Here is a 16,858-nt window from a genome sequence, read left to right as displayed (position 1 = left end):
CAGCCTCAGGACCAAAGCCAGTGCTCTCCTCAGCACACTGACCAGCTGCTCCCAGGTGTGAAGTGCAAGTCCCCAGTGAGAGTCCAGGTTGATCTACAACTCCACAGCACCCTGGGTGGTCCCCAAGCAAGGAGGATGAGCACACACTGGCTCCTACACACACCCCAGAATGAAGCCTGCCTCACCCTGGGAGGAGGGCCTCACTGCCAGCTCCCAGCACAGGACCCTAGGCCACCTGGCTAGCCTACTCCTAAGGTCCCCAGAGCTCCCTCAGCCTGGACTATGATTCTCTAGAGGGCAGGTTGGTGAAGAAAGATTCAGGCGCTGGATGGCAGTGGCCACCACAGAAACCTCCAGCTCAGCTGTGACCAGGCTCAGGAATGCAACGCAGGAGGGTTCTGAGTCCCTGGTGCAGACCCAGAGCCAGGTCAAGGCCAGGCAAAGTCAGCAGAGCTCCTGTGGATGGACTGGGCTTTAATAACGAGGGGCACTCACATTTTACTGCAAACCCAGCACCCTATCTCAAAACAATTTAAAAAAAAAGGGGGGGGGGCTGGAGATATAGCTTAGTGGTAGAGCACTTATGTGCACAAAGCCCTGGGTGGAAACCCCTGTACCCTCCTACACACACCCCAAAATAACTCCCAAACATAGCTTCTTGGTCTTGACTATATCAGACAAGAAAAGAGGAGGGGAGCGGGAAGCCCTCCTGGGAAGAGAAAACCTGGCTTCCTGGGGAAGGTCTTGTCTTATTTGTTTGGCTTAAGAGACCCTCCTGCCTCAGCCTGGAGAAGCTGGAACTACAGGCACACACCACCACACCTCTTTACATTTAATTTTTTTTTTTTTTTTTTTGTGCAGCACTGGGGAGGGAACCCAGAGCCGCAAACATGCTACGCAAGCACTCTGCCACTGAGCAGTGCGCACCTTGTGGGCAAGGATTCTTGTCTTCTGCCTCTTACAGAGGCCCCATGAGCACAGAGCTGCAGAGAGCCCCAGCCCAGACAAGGACACTGGGAACTGGACACCTAGGCAGAGGGACACTGGGAACTGGCCTCTTTTACAAAATAGGGAAAAGTGAAGCCACAGCAAGTTCTCTGGGTACAAGGAGAAAGTCTGTCCCAGAAACTACCCCATGTCCTCAGACAGATGATAAACAATGCAGGCAGCCAAATACCACCCAGCCACAAAAGGAACAGAGCACCAAGAGAGCACCGACACCCCCACCCAGCATGGGGGCTACAGGTCTGAGCACCCCTCCTCCACCACTTCTTTGGGTGACCTGGTCCCAGAGTGGTCCTCAAGCAGCAGGGCAGACAGTTGGCATCACTCTGCAAGCTGGACACAATTGTTTCTTTAAGGATTTGGCTGTGGTGCCCCCACACCTGTTCTGTACCTTGCTGGGTGACCAGCCAGGCGCAGTGCCTATCTATACTTCAGACTCCACACACACAATGTAAAAACAGGGCCAGCCTTGCAGGGACAACACAGGCCTCCAAGCAGAGCCCTCACGGTTGCTGTTACCGCCACGACCACAGACCACTGACCACCAACCATAGCACTGGGGCTCACCGCCAGTGGGGAGTCTGTGCTGCAGCCAGGTGCCCAGTTCCCAAAGTCCCCACACCTTCCACTCCAACAAGTGCAAAAGCCCAGCAAGTGCCTACTCTGCCTCTCCCGGGCATGCCTGGGACACAGCAGGCCTGGCCCTGCAGAAGGTGCTGGTCCCCTCACCCTGCACTCTCTGCCCCGCAGAAGTCCCTTCAGCAAGCTCATGAGTCCTCTGGCCTGGCCTGGTCACTGCACAAAGTGCCACATCAGACAGAGCCTACAGAGAGCTGCAGTAACTCAGGGTAGTCCCTTGTAGCCACCAGGTCCCTATCAGGAAGGACAGGGAGGAGGCAAGTGGGCAGAATCAGGCTGGGAGTCAGGGGGCCTGGCCTTGACCCCACTGTGAGTCACCATCACCTCTGAGCCTCAGGATCCTCACCAACAATCAGAGGCATATGACAAGAACAAGTTCCCCAGACTGCAAGGACTGTACCTTACTTTAATACATTAATTGTCCTTAATATTCTCATCAAAATCAACTATTATTTAAAGAAATGTATGAAAGGGACTTTATATCACCTGTAGACTGAGGACACCAGTGCTGCTGGCCTTTAAAAAGTTGCCTCAGCTCCTCACTGTCTAGAACCCAACTCTTCCCATGGAGCACATGACCCTTGCCTTCCTAAATAAATCTCTACTTGTGCCTTTAAAAAAAAAAAAAAAGTATAATCAAAAAGTAAGATCCAGATAAACACTGACACACCATAAACACAGACAGGCCACGTCCATGGACGCAGAATCAGCATGGTAAAGATGGCAACTCTCCAACATCAATCCGTACCTTCGATGTGATCCCTATCAAAATTCAGCAGACTGTCTTTGTAGAATGGATAAGCTACCTGCAAAACTTATACAGGAATGCCAGGACCTGAGCACCCCCAGAACAAGCGCGGAGAAGAAAGCTGGAGAACTCGGGCTCAGCAAGCCAGGTAACAGCAGGTGCTGCGGTGTGCCAGACCAGGGTTTCCCAGCCTCAGCACTGGGACTGTCCTGTGGCCTCTGCCCACCATGCCAGCAGCACAGACACTTGTCCCGAGCTGTGACAAAATGTGTCTTTCTAAGACATGGTCCAATGCCCTGAGAGGCAAAGCTGTGCCAGAGGAGAAGCAGTGGGATGGATACATGAGCCAAAAGGACAGAGTGGAGAGCCAGGACAAGCCCTGTCACATCTGTGATAACTGAGTTTTGACAAAGGTGTGAAGGCAGCTTGACGGGAAGAGGATCATCTTCACAACACACAATAGTGAAGCAACTGAGTCCCACAAGTGAAAGATGGCCTTGACCATCCCTCAAACCACGGCTTTTCTCTTTGGCAGTACTGGGGATTGAACCCAGGGTCAGTAAAAGCTAGGTTATGACCTGGGCAAGGCAAGTATTTCTTCAATCTAACTCTAAAAGCACTATTCATTTAAAAGATGAGAAACTGAAATTCATCAAAACTAAGAACATTTGCTCTTCAAACGACAAACCTGACTAGTAAAATATTTGCAAATCATATGATTGGCAAAGGAACCGTATCAGAATACCTACAAAACTCAATAAGAAGATAATCCAATTTTTAAAAACTAAACAAAAGATTTAAATAGCGCTCTCTCGCGCGCTCTCTCTCTCTCTCTCTCTCTCACACACACACACACACACACACACTCAAATACAATGGCCACTAAGCACACAAAAAGATGCTTAACATCACCAGTGACCAGGGAAATGCGAATCACCAGCACAGCGGGGTCTCACTTCCCATCCAAGTTGGCTAAAATTGGAGCGGTGGACAAGCATTGTCAAGGATGGGGACAAACTGGCTGCCTCACATGCTGCTGGTAGGAAAAAATCAAAACAGTGCAGCCACTTTGGAAAAACGGTTAGGAAGTTCTCAAAAGGTTAAACATATAGCTCCCACATGACCTAACAACTCCATGTTTAGGCCTACAGCTAGGAGAAATGAACACACAAGTGCTCATATCAACTGTATGTGAATGTTGAAGCAGCACTGATTCTAACAGCCAAAAAAAAAGGAAACATCAAATGTCCATTAATCAGTGAACAAACAAATACACCATCACCACACAGAGGTATAGATGCATGCTACAACATGGATGAATCTCAAAAATATTATGCTGAGAAGCCAGACACATGGAAAGAAGCCCTTGTACTCATGATTCTGTTCATGTGAAATGTCCAGGAAATTTTAAAGACAAAGCAGATCAGCCATGTGCTGGAGTGGGAGCAGAGGACAGAGACTGACCACAAGCAACTACAAAGAAACACCGGGGAGTGAAGAGATGTCTGAACTGTGGTGGGGGGTGCAGACTCCACACACCTACAGCTCTGATGCTACACGTCAGTCACTCTCTTAAAATGGATGAGCTGCTAGGGGCTCGGGATGTGGCTCAAGCGGTAGCGCGCTCGCCTGGCATGCGTGCGGCCCGGGTTCGATCCTCAGCACCACATACCAACAAAGATGTTGTGTCCGCCAAGAACTAAAAAATAAATATTAAAAATTCTCTCTCTCTCTCTCTCTCTTTAAAAAAAAAAATGGATGAGCTGCAAGGTGCACAAACTGTACCTCAATAAAACTGTTAAGAGTGAAACACAATAAAAACAAACCAAATGTCGTTCAAGTCAAGCTAAGAGCTATCCCAGAGCATGGTGCAAGTTCCATGAACAAAGAAAACTGGATGTGGTTAGCAAGGACTTAAAAACACACTAGCACCCAATGATTCTTCTTGACCTCATAAAAACTGACAGACCTGAAAAGACAATTTTCTCAGAAAAGTCCCAGGGGCACCCCTCTCCAAACTCTCTACAGTCCCCAATCCACCGTCAGGGCAACAATGAAGTACTGATAAGGTCCCTTCTTTTTTCCAGTGACTCTCCCCAACCTTGTCGGGTTCTCAAGAACCTGGGAAGCAAGTAAACCCCCAGACACAGGACCAGGATCCTGATGTCCCCAAGACAGATGAACAACGTGTGTGTAAGGCACCTAGAAGAATTAGGAACAGAAAGGGAAAAAACATTAGCCGGACAGGACAGCCTTTGGACTGGGCAACCCCAGAACTCTGCTGTTATTGGCTACAAAGCCCAGGTGGCCCATGGGTTTCACCTGCAGTGCCAGCACCAATCAGTGGCAGCTGGCGGGGTGTTCTGTGATGGATTCTGAAACCAGTCCAGGCTCAGTGGAAAGGAATGTCATGAATGATTGGCAACATCTGCCACAGTGGAATCAGAAAGTGGGGCTCTAAGTGCCACATATTTGTTGTCTTGTCCAATGGGACATTAACAGTGGTCAGGTCCCAGGTGATGGGATGTGCCACAGTAAACTTTCTGACATCTGTCATGCCACTGCTAAATCTATTAGGGTCTGGGCCAATCACCTAGTTTCCTTTTCAAATGTTAATTTTACCAACTAACATTTGCTGAAGATTTCTAATGTGCCAGGCAAGACTTCTGAACATGGTACAAGTTACCAGCCCATTTTACAGATGAGGAAAAGGATACAGGGGGTTAAGCAGCTTCACCAAGGTCACTCAGCCACAGACAGACAGAACACACATAGAGTCTTGCAAGGGAAATGCCAGGACTTGCAACCCACACCAGTCCAGGCTGCTCTGATGCTGTGCCTGGGACACAGCAGGCAGGGAGTTCTCCCTGCAAATAGGCAACAGCAGGTTACCAGCTGACTCCATCCCATAAGGCTACCTGGAGGCTGGACCAGTTCCTGCCCCTGTGTTCCCGGAGCCACTGACCCTCACCTTCTTTTAACTAGGGCAAGGCACTTTCTCAAACTTGATAGGACATCTGACTCACCCGGGGAATGGGTTTAAAAGGCAGGTTCCTAGGTCTTAGCAGATCTGAAGTGGAGCCTTGGATGTTTAGCAAGATGCCCTACTTGAGGGAGCAGGTGGTCCTGGACCACACTCAAAGGAAATCTGGCCTGTGGGGATCCCAAGACACAGAGCCCACATTAGACAGGTTGCTCAGAAGCCAGCATCTGAGGGCCCCATTGGATATCCCATACGGTGGGATTCTCTCCTTTCCACCGCAAACCAGCCCACGGAGACGGAGAGTCAGGAACCGGAGCTCAAAGTTCAGGGGGACCACACTCTGGGAACAGGGTTTCTCAGGTCCTGGTCCCAGCGGTGCCTCCCGGCGCTGAGTCCTTGGGAAAGTCACTTCCACCTGGTGGCTCAGGTCCCTAAGCCACAAGTCAAGCAGTCCCTGTCCCTTCGCCCCCTGCCATTCCGCAGCTCTCCAGCTCGGCCTACAGCCCTGCCCCTCCTCAGCTTCGCATTCCCGGCGGCGCCAGAGCCGCCATCCACCCGCCAGGAGCGCGGCGCCCGCGTCCGGGTGAGGCGGTCAGCGCCCACCCGCGGCCTCGCACCACGCCTCCAGGACGGCGAGGCCGGCCTCGGGGGGCGAGCCACCTAGAAGGGGGCGCCACGCGAGGGGCCGGCCCAAGGTCACCAGTCGGGAAGGGCCGCCCTGCGCTCGCGGCGTCCCCTCCCTCCGCGCCCGCCCGGCGCTCACCGGACTTCGGGGGGTAGCGGTAGGCCGAGTTGGCCTGGATGTCGATGTCCTCCACCCCCGCGATGCGGCGGCTCAGAATGGAGCCCATGGTGCGCGGGGCGGCTCGGCGGACCGCGGCGGCGGAGCCCTGCTCACGCGGACATGGCCTGGACCAGGCCGCACGGACGCGCGTCCCCGCCGCCGCCTCGCGCCCGCCCCGCCCGGGACGTGTGGCCCCGCGCCTGCGCGCTCGCCGCTGGCCCCGCCCGTCCGCCCGTCCGCCCCGCCCCCTCCCGCCGGCAGGGGTAGAGGCCTCAGGTGCAGGCCCCGGGACCTTGCGCCTCTCTCTGCCCGCAGTCTCATCGTCGCCTGGGCACCCCTTGCTTTTCTGCACTGCCCAGGGTTCGTCCCGCCTCTGCCTAGAAAGCCTGGGGGCCCCCAAGCCTACCTGGGTGGTTGGTGCTCACTGGAGAAATGCGCACCTGCTCAGGCCTTGGCCAGAACGCAAAGCATTCCTCCATCCTCAACTCCAGAATGAGTACTCTTTTTTTTTTTTTTTGTAAGCCAGGTTGGACTTGAACTTCTGGGCTCCACTGAGCCTCCTGCCTCAGCCTCCCAAGTAGCTGGGGCTTAAGGGGCATGCTGCTCGCTCAATTTAGAACGACTGCATTGAAGATACGCAGCCCTAAGGAAGATAGTAGACCTCTCCATTTTACACTGAGGCAGGAAGGAAGAAGAGCTGCATATAATGTGCTGAAAGCAAGTTTCCAAGAATCAAGGTCAAGATTGAAACCTGGCAGTTTGCAAGGGTTTTCTTGGCTTTTGACTTCACACGTCTGAAGGAGGCCACAAGAGCTTCATTTTTCCCTATTTTTCACTTGAGGAACTGGGGTTCCAAGAAATGTTTCCCAAATCAAGCCTGCTGCGCCAAAAGCATAGCTAGGAAGGCTCAGGGCAGGAAAGGTTCCACCTGGTACAACTCATCATAGTGAATTAAACACACATTAAAACGGAGGCGCACATCTATAATCCCAGAGGCAAGAGGATCAGGGGTTCAAAGCCAGCCTCAGCAATGGCAAAGCACTAAGCAACTCAGTGAGACCCTGTCTCTAAATACGATACAAAGTAGGGCTGGGGTTGTGGTTCAGTGGTAGAGCACTTGCCTAGCATGTGCTAGGCGAGTTGAGCTCTCTACCACTGAGCCACAACCCCAGCCCCCTGAAAAAATGTTTTTAAAAATTTAAATATCCTATACCTTCCCAGGGATCAGAATCCACCAATGATCCTTACTATCAGGGGTTTCTTGCAAAGTCAAATTAATGACTAGAAAAGTTCAGGTTTTGGGGGTTGCCTGATTAAGTCTTCCTATTTACAAACAAGATGCACATTTACTGAACACTTAATCTGTGCCAGGCATCATTCTGGGGGCTTTGTGCATATTAGCTCTTTTAATTCTCTGATGTCAGTTCTATTTTCTTTCTTTTGTCAGTGGCAGTATTGGGGATTAAACCCATGGGTGCTCTAACACTGAGCTACAAATCCAACCCTTTTAATAATTTTTTTTTTTTTTGGTACCAGGGATTAAATCCAGGAGTGTTAACCATTGAGCCACATCCCAACCCTTTTTATTTATTTATTTTTTAGAGAGAGAGAGATTTTTTAATATTTATTTTTTAGTAATCGGCAGACACAACATCTTTGTATGTGGTGCTGAGGATCGAACGCGGGCTGCACGCATGCCAGGCGAGCGCGCTACCACTTGAGCCACATCCCCAGCCCCCCTTTTTATTTTTATTATTACTTTTTTTTCTATTGGGGATTGAACTCAGAAGTACTCAACCACTGAACCACATACCCATCCATTTTTTGTATTTAGAGACAGGGTCTCACTGAGTTGCTTAGCTCCTCACTTGTGCTGAAGCTGGCTTTGAACTTGCGATTCCCCTGTCTCAGCCTCCTGGGCCGCTGGGATTACAGGCATGTGCCAGCATGATCAGCATAAATTCTATTTTTATTCCCAATTTACAGAACAGAAACAGGAGGCTTGGAGGAGTGCCCTATTCTGGTTGCACAGTAAGTAAGTGGTAAAGCTGGAATTTGCCCTTACCTTGGCACTCTCCTGCTTTCCCAGACAGTAATTCTCCAGTGTGCAGATTTCAAACTTCATGTCCCTGAAGGATGAGCCTGAAGACATTCCCACCTAGTGTGGTCTTTCTTCCCTTATTTTATTTCCACTGAATCACATAACACACTTATACAGGCACACACACATATATCAGCTATGCACTTAATTTATGGCCCTACCTGGTTGCAGAAAGGGAGGGAGAGAGTCCCTAAGACCCTACTGTTTCCACTGAAAAACAACTCTAAGAGCACACCATGGTAGGCCTTTCATTGTCTGGATGGCTTTTTTTTTTTTTCCTTGTATTAGGAATTAAGCGCAGGAACACTTCACTGAGCTACATCCCAGCACTTTTTTTTTTTTTTTTTTTTTTGGAGACAGGGTTGTACTAGTTACCAGGCTGGCCTCAAATTTAGGATCATCTTGAAAGTTCAAGGACAGCCTCAGCAACTTAGCAAGGCCTTCAGTAATTTGGTGAGACAGTCTCAAAACAAAAAATAAAAAGGGCTGGGCAGTGGTAAAGAGCCCCTGGTTCAATTCCCAGTACTTAAAAAAAAAAAAAAAGGTGATCATTGTGCCTCAGCCTCTCAAATCACTGGAATTACAGGTATGTACACCAAGCCGGGCCAGCTGGACTTTCTTAAACATTCTCAGAGCTTTGGACTCAAGAAGGCCCCTTCAGCAATATTTTTCACGCCCAGCAGGGAAACAGGTTCTTCCTGATTTGGACCAAGCTCCACTATCAACATCTTGGGTGACTCATTTATTTATTCAACAAATATTTATCATTGCAGCTACTATATGTCAGGTGATGAACCAGGTGACAGGGATCAAATGTTAGACCATGCTAGACAAGGAGTCTGCACACTAGTAAAGAAAACACACCTCCATTAACTGGCCATGTGAATTTGTGAATGCTGGCAAGGTCCTCAACCTCCTTGGCTCTCAGGTAAGATAAGGGTGGTGCTGCAATGGCTTCTCTCCACCTCCCCCCATCTCCTGGCCCCAGCTGTCAGGTCCTATCCCAGCCTGCTAAGAAACCCAAAGTCCACCCTCCAGCAGGCTGATCCTGGCTGAAAACAGGGTTGTTTTCTCCTTCTTTGCTACCCCTGGGGAAAAAAAGCTGGCTGAGGTGGAGCATAGTGGCCATTAGGGTGACCTTCACCCTAACCAGCCTCATCAGATCAACCCCTGCAAGGAGGATGCCCTGGGAGAGCTCCTCTGGGCTGGGGAAGCCTGGCCAGGTTACCTGAGTGGTACTAGATGGGGTGGGGGTAGAGTACTTCCTGCTTCCCTGAGCAAGGACCCCAGTGGGCCCTGCCAAGATGGTGTCCATTCTCCTTTGCCAGAAATACACCCTGCTGGTCCACTGGGGTCCCAGTCTTCTCCCCTGGTTCTGAATGCCACAGTGTAGGCTAGATTCTAGTCGCAGTTTCCCAATCTGCAAAATGGGCTTGAGCTCCCCAGAGTAGAGGCAAAGAGGTGAGTACCAGAATTCCCTCTAGCTCCCCTAGATAGAGGCAAAGAGGTGAGTGCCAGAATTCCCATAGCCAAGCCCTGCCCTGAGCCCCACAGCATGAATCCCCTAAAACAGAAGTGGGAGAACTCAGAGCTTTACAAAAGAGGAACCAGAAGCCAGAGTAGGCAGCGCCTCAGGACTGACATCCAGCTGTCTGGCTCCCTAACCCACCCACCTTCCACCATACTCTGTTGCAGTCCCCATGGCAACAGTGGTAGTGGGAATCAACACTCAAAGCTGTCTCTTACTGTGTGCCTACCCTGTGCTAGGTGCTTTGCCCACATTAATTCATGAATATGATGTTTCACAGAGCTAAAGGGCAATTCTCAGCAAGAGCAAAAATATCCTGGCACCATCAGGGTTTGCAAAAACCGATGGTCCCTGAGTGATCCCTACATAGCAGAAAAAATGCCAAAACCCCATTTCCTGTGGACAGATAGTTCTGCCAGGACTAAGGTGTTTGTATAGGGAAGGGGGACATTAAGTGTCCTCTCCCTCCCCATAGGCCAAGCTCCTAGCTCCAGCCCTCAGAAGTCTGACTCATTTCCCTCCCCAGCCCTCTGAGCTATCCTGATGCACCAGCCTCACCCACTTCCCTTCCCCTTTCAGGCCCTGTCCACCAGTCCTCCAAGTAGGGCTCCCCAAGAATACTGCAGGCTGGTCCTCCATTTCCCAGAAATCGTCTAATTGGGACTGAACCTCTCAGCCACCTTTGGTCCCCATACTGTCACAACTACAGTGTTCCTAATTCTGAACAAGGGATCAGATCAGTGGCCCTTAGCCCACACCCAGAGCCTGTGCTTGCCTCCTTAGGGACTGTCCATACTAGCAGTGATGCTCTCGTCCGCGAGACTTGAACTTTGAACCTAGGCTCCCCTCCCCGCTAGCCGTCCGCCTGGTTTGGCTCTCCGGGAGCTCTGGTTCTCAAGGGCCCGGCAAATAGTGGCTCAAGAAAATAAAGTGGGGCCAGGGAGCCCAAGGAACCGAGCCAAGGTCACTCGGAGCGAGGTGACGGAGAAAGACCTCGGCCGCAGCTCTCGCCGCCCGCGACCCTGACAGCCAGAGCCGGCGCAGCTGGCTCTCCCACCGGCGACCGGAAGCGCCATGTGAGGACCTGTAAACACAGCCCGCAACGCCCCACCCCCGCTCCTAGCCCCGCCCCACGGCCACGTGACGCGCCCCGCCCGCCCCCGCCGCCGCCTCATTGGGTGGCCAGCTTTGTTTACCTTATATGGCCAGGTCCTAACACCCCACGGCGGCCTATTGGTAGAGGCGAGGCCTCACTCAGCTGACGTCACTCAGGACGGAAAGATGCAAATAAACCGGAGCATTATGGGAATGGAAGTCCCAGGCCACTCCGGAACTGTCTCCGCGTGGTCCTGGCGCCCGTCCGCCTTTGCACTGAGGATCAGGTTTTGCGTGGTAAAGCGGATACCGCAGGGATGGGGACCCCAAAGCGACAGGGGACGTCGCCCTCGCCAGCCTCTAATGGGCGCCGTCACTTCCCTAGGTGCTCCTCGACTGTGGCGAGCCGAAAGCCAGGCTGCGGAGGGCGGTGCGGGAGTGTGCTGCGAACCTCGGAAGGCTTCCTGGAGGCGGCGACTTGAAGCAGAGTCTCGCAGGGCAGACTGGCTAACCGAATGATGTTTGTTGTGTACCAGTTTTCGGGGCCTTGCAGCCTAATACAGTGAATTCTGCCCCTGAGCCCCCCTAACACGGGCACATGAGCCACAGCGAGGTGCCCGAGCCCCGTGGTGGGCATCCGCGCCCCCGCACACACCTGGGACCTAGTCCCCCGACCCTGCATCCCGCCCCCTGCGGGGCGCGGGCGTGCGCGCCCTAGGCGCTCGGCGTCCACGCGCCCTCCCCGGCCCGGCCGCCCGACCGGCGGCGGGGGCGGCGCGGACTACAGGTCCCAGCATGCCCCGCCGGCCGCCGGCCGCGAGGCGGTGAGTCAGAGCGCACGGTAAATATTTGTATTAGCCGAGCCGGCTCGCTAATGGTGGACGCGTGAGGCGGAGGCGCGAGCGGCGCAGGGAGGCCGGAGCGGGCAGCGCGGCGGCGCCATGTCCGTGAACATGGACGAGCTCAAGCACCAGGTCATGATCAACCAGTTCGTGCTGACGGCGGGCTGCGCGGCCGACCAGGCGAAGCAGCTGCTGCAGGCGGCCCACTGGCAGTTCGAGGTGCGCGGGGCGGCGCGGGCTGACACGTGCCGGAGTGCGCTCGCCAGACTGCGCCGCGGCTTCCCCGAGGGTCCGGCCCCGGCCGGGCCTCGCCGCCGGCGGCTCGGACGGGGACCCCCCTTTGTCCGGGTAACGGCCGAGGGCGGGGCCCGGGCGGGTGACCGGAAGGAGAACGCCCCGGGCCTGGCCGAGCGGGCCGTAGGGCGGAGCGGCCGGAGCGAGCGGGCGGCCGGCCGAGGGTCGGTGTGCCCGGTGGGCAGCCTGGCGGCGGGTGCGTACACGTACATGTGCATCTGTGTTTACGCACGCACCGCGCCTCGGCGTCAGCGGGGCTGTCAGCGGGGCACCTCGAAGGTTGTGGGCTTGTGGGCACTGTGCCGGCGCGCGTCCCGTCGGCTGCAGCTGTGTCTGAGCCCGTGTGCCCGCTGTGTACGTTTGCGGCTGGTGGCAGATGGGCCCAGCACGACGCGCATTGCGGTGTTCGGAACCCCACACTAAGCGTGGGGATGTGTATCTGTGTCCCCCGTTGCAGAGGTGTGCGGGTGGGCGGTCGCTGCGTGGGGGTCCAGATGCCCTTAGTGCTGGCAAGGGAACTCTACCTGGTCGGCCTCTCCGGGGATGGTGTGTTCCCTGGATCTCAGGCCAGCTAGCAGGAGGACCCCAGTCTGACTCCCAGTCTCCCATTTTCCCGCTAACCTGGAGTGTAATAGTGCCCCCCACCCACAGCTGTTTGTATTGCCAAGAGGCCACCTGATCTCCCAACTCAACAGCCGCCTGAATCACCCCTTGGTGGCATCTAGGATGAGGCCAGAGAACCTGGAGCTGTGTCCCTCAGCCATTCTACTAGTGTCCGCCCGGCAATGGCCCAAGAACCAGTTTTCCTATGGGAGCCACCTAGGGGAAGGTGCTTGAGCTTCCAGGAAGAACCAAGAACCCCTAGAGTGACACTCAGGTTCTTTCAGGTGCAGTGGGGCTCAGAATGACCCCACCTTGGGACAGTCTGTAGTGGCCCATCCATTCAGATGAATCCTTTCTCTCTTTACTTGCCTCCTTTCTTTAAGAGACTTCTGGGTCATTGTTCCTTTGCTGGCCTCAGGAGAGGGGAGGCTGCTCTCTGCAGCCTCAGTTTCTAAACCTGTCTCTGAGGGGAGCAGTGAGAGATGGCCTCTAATGCCTGAATGGCCAGATCTGCCCTTTAGTCCCTTGGGGACACTCCACACCTCTCCAACAACCCTAATCAGCCCTGATGTCTCTAGGGCTGGATGTGGCAAAACTTGCAAAACCACATTCATGGCAGTTTGTGGAGTCCCGTGTCTACATGCAGGGCTCCCTCCCTGTCTGAGCTGGGCAGGCAGGTGTCCTGTGGGAACTGGGCCCTGTGTGCAGGCTGCTCAGCTTATCCCTTTGTGCCTAGCACCCAGGCTGCATCCCTCAGATAGCACAGGGTGGACTGAAAATGTAGTTCTGAAGATTGCAGTGTCTGGAGAAGAGGGGCAGGAACATCCTGCAGACTATAGGGGCTGAGGGATAGAAGTCCTGTGCCCTTGGCTCCCTGAGTCTGTTCCACTATCTGTAAAATGGGGGACACTAGGTAAGTCAGTGGGCTGAGAACCTCCAATCTCAAGTCTCTGGCCAGGAGTGAGGGCTCCTCGTAGTTAGCCCATCCTCTCCATGCCTGCCTCTCACCTGGCTGATGGCATACAACAGGACCAGGCAGTGTTTCTGGGTCACATTCTTGATTCAAGTGCTAATGGGGGCAGAGGCTGCAGGGGGAGGGGTCTCTGTTTAGCTAGGCAGATGTTTCTCAATGGAGGACTCACACTGTGGCCTTTGGAGGACAGAGTTGGCTATGTCCCCTGGGCTGGGGGGAGCAGCCACTGCTGCTAGAGGGTCTTGGCACCAGGGGAGGTGCTTAGAGACCAGCTCCCATGCCTGAGCTCCTACCTACTCTGGGTTTGGGAACCCAGAGTAGGATGTCTCCAGCAAGAAATTCTTAGAATAATTTAAATTTTCTTAAAAAAGAAGCAGCAGCAGCAGCCCCTGAGAGCAAGCCCTGGGAGCAAGGCTGGGTTTCTGGGTCTGTTGGGCAGAGGAAGGGCCAGGAAGTCAAGCTGGCATTGGGCAGCTTAGGCTGGGTGGCAGTGGCTCCAGGGCCCAGCTTGGGACATAGCAGGGCTCCTAGGATCCCTCACATGTTTGACAGGCCCCCACACCCAGCACAGCAAGAGCAGTGCCTTGGTTTCCCGCAGGATCCTGAGGCAGAACACTTCACCGGACCTCCAGAGGAGCTGAGCTGGTCCCTGTAAGGGTTGCTTCCACCTCCTTTGCCACTGCCCTCCTCATCCAGTCCCAAAGACTGCCTGGAGCCTCAGGCCTGGGCCCAAACCGCACCTCTGCTTTTTGCCAATCAAATCACCCTGAATGGGTCACTTCATCCTCAGTTTCCTTTTTTATAAAATGGTCTATTCCAGTCTCAGTCTCTGGAGTTGATACGTGCCCCATTTTGATGGACCCATACTCTGAGGGGCCGTGTGTGGTGTGATAACCGTGTGGAGTACCACAGGTGGCCTGGGAGTGCATTTGTCTTGGGAGCTATCTCAGTCCCTTGGTGGGTTCACCTACTGGCCACCTTGAGGACATTTCTTAGGAGGCACAAGTGAAAGTGTAAAACACATGCTCCTATCAAGTTCCAGTGATCTTAGGTAGTCATACTGCAGGAGGGGAACCTGGGTACCAGCTAGTCCAGTCTCTTGTGATACAGATGGAGCAGCTGAGGCCCAGATAGGGGCAGGGCCACATGGTCAGCCAGAGGTGGAGCTGGGCCAAGAAACAGATCTCCACCCTCCAGGGTCCAACACCTTCCTGGAGATTCCCTAGTTCTCACATGAGAAAATGGGCTCAGAGAAAAGTAGAGACTTACCGCCCTAAAGGTGGTGACAGAGCCAGGCTAGGATCTCCTGAATCAGAGACAGGGGCTAGTTAGGGTCATGTAGCCTTTCCTCTGGAGACAAGGCAAAGCCCAGGGACAGTGTCAGGAATGTGTGTGGGGGGAGGTGCTCTGCAAGCGGGAAGCACTTGGCATGGGTAGGCATTGTTGCTAGAGTGTACACTGCTCACCTGACCTGCCCTGGGTTCCATGGCACCTTGGGCAGTGGAAGGATTGAGTGGTAACAGGTGCACTGCTGGTCCTTAGCCATTTCAACTGACCCTGTCCTAATAGAAGGTCAGGCCAGGATCACACAAAGCCCCAGAGGACCCTGGAACAGGAACAGCCATGGGGCTGGGCAGGGTCCTAGAGGATAAGCACAGCCTTTTCTTCCTGCAGACAGCCCTCAGCGCCTTTTTCCAGGAGACCAACATACCCTACAGCCACCACCATCACCAGATGGTAAGTGTCCCCTGGAGACCCAAAGGTGGCCAGGCTGGGGATTCTCAGTCCTGCGCAGGGAAGGAGGAGGCTGAGCCCGTTGAGTATATGAGCATCCCACAGGGGCATGCAGTGGAGGAGGGCTGTGCACAGGGCTCTGGGCAGCCTGGGTTCAGTGGGACCTGGGGCACGCCAGCCCTTGGAGGTTGGTGCTACTCACCCTGCAGCCTCCCAGGGATGCCAAGCCAATCAAGGGTGCTGGGCAAGCTTCATGACCCCTGAGCCAGCAGGCACCATGCCTGGTGGTATGGATCTACTGCACAGCCCTGTCCATGGGGTGGATCAGGTCGGGGTGCTGCACCTGGGAAGGGACACAGGAACTTCCTGACAGGAACTGGGCCCTCATTTCTCCCTCTCTCCTTTCTTCCCCCACAGATGTGCACTCCTGCCAACACCCCTGCCACACCCCCCAACTTCCCTGACGCCCTCACCATGTTCTCCCGTCTCAAGGCTTCTGAGAGCTTCCACGGAGGCAGCAGCGGGAGCCCAATGGCCACGACAGCCACCTCGCCCCCACCACACCTCCCCCATGCTGCCACGGGCAGCTTTGCAGCACCCAGCTGGCCGACTGCAGCCTCACCCCCCGGAGGCTCACAGCACCACCAGCCACAGCCACCCCTGTGGACTCCGGCACCCCCTTCCCCGCCGTCAGACTGGCCACCCCTGGCCCCCCAACAGGCTGCCTCAGAACCCAGGGCCCACCCTGCCATGGAGGCAGAGAGATAAGGGAGGCCCCTCCCCCCTCCCGGAGGCCAGGACCCCGTGGGGCGGGGGAGAGGACGTCTCCGTGGGCCCCCTTGACCCCTTCTCTGTCTGCGCCCCTGTGCCCCAGAGCCCTGGAGGGGGTGACGGGACTCTAGCCAGGCGGGTGTGTGTCGTGCCAGCATGCACAGCTGCACTCGTGCGAGTTCACAGAGCACAGGCGCACAGCCCCCAGCTCGCATGGACTTGGCTCAAGAGTGGCTTAGGCGCCTGACGGACGGCACCTTGGAGACCAACAAGCCTTCCCATGAGGACTCACCCACCCTCCCCTGACCCAGCCCAGGGGTGCTCCAGGCAGTCACCCAGCGGAGACATGGCCAGCTCCTGACTTGGCTCTCCGCGGGGCTGGCAGGCCTAGGTCCCTACACTTGGGAATGCAGAGCCTTCTCCGCATGTGCGTGTGTAGCTGTGTCTGTATTTATACGTTTGTCACTCTTTAAAAAGCAACCTAGATTACGGGGCAGCTGGACTTTGCATGTTAGAGTGAGCCCCAAGCCCCTTGCCCACCACCCTTCCCCTCAGGGCCTTGCCTCTCACCCCAACCCCTTGTCAGCCAGCATTGCTCTTTCCTGCAGAGAAAAGGATTATGGGAAACTCCAGGACTCCTCCCACTATCCCCAGCGCCTGCCTGCTGGGGCTGCCTGCATGCCTCCCCCAGAGCCCAGGGGTACCTGATTCCTATCTCCTTTCCCCCTTTTAACAGAAGAGAAGAAAATTCCAAACCA

General features: G+C 54.6%; 2 protein-coding genes across 4 annotated transcripts in view; one reads left to right on the top strand and one right to left on the bottom strand.

Annotated features, from left to right (window-relative positions):
- The window catches only part of Mgrn1 (mahogunin ring finger 1), a 45,248-nt gene extending 34,122 nt beyond the window's left edge, over nt 1–11,126 (bottom strand). Inside the window, exon 1 of one of the 3 annotated variants that reach the window (XM_013359515.4) lies at nt 10,985–11,126. Coding sequence is in view for 2 of the 3 variants with exons in the window: in XM_005327139.4 (XP_005327196.1) it covers nt 6,139–6,226 (88 nt within the window). In the remaining variant the exon portion in view is untranslated. Of the gene's footprint in view, nt 1–6,138; nt 6,353–10,984 lie in introns of those variants that run through there. The other 2 variants (XM_005327139.4, XM_005327140.4) reach the window with 2 other exon arrangements.
- Nucleotides 11,127–11,622: 496 nt separating this feature from the next.
- Nucleotides 11,623–16,858, top strand: Ubald1 (UBA like domain containing 1). Its single transcript, XM_005327137.5, has 3 exons — nt 11,623–11,944; nt 15,270–15,332; nt 15,747–16,858. The coding sequence occupies exons 1-3, from the start codon at nt 11,825–11,827 to the stop codon at nt 16,095–16,097; spliced, it is 534 nt and encodes a 177-aa protein (XP_005327194.1). The 5' UTR covers nt 11,623–11,824; the 3' UTR covers nt 16,098–16,858.

This window comes from Ictidomys tridecemlineatus, chromosome 10 (assembly GCF_052094955.1).
Source record: "Ictidomys tridecemlineatus isolate mIctTri1 chromosome 10, mIctTri1.hap1, whole genome shotgun sequence".
NCBI lineage: Eukaryota > Metazoa > Chordata > Mammalia > Rodentia > Sciuridae > Ictidomys > Ictidomys tridecemlineatus.
This window is presented reverse-complemented; position numbering and strand designations above follow the sequence as displayed.

Coding starts and splice junctions, on each gene's coding strand:
- Ubald1 (XM_005327137.5), top strand. CDS start 11,825: ATGTCCGTGAACATGGACGAGCTCAAGCACCAGGTCATGATCAACCAG. Junction 11,945..15,269: donor CGGCCCACTGGCAGTTCGAG/GTGCGCGGGGCG, acceptor TTCTTCCTGCAG/ACAGCCCTCAGCGCCTTTTT. Junction 15,333..15,746: donor GCCACCACCATCACCAGATG/GTAAGTGTCCCC, acceptor CTTCCCCCACAG/ATGTGCACTCCTGCCAACAC.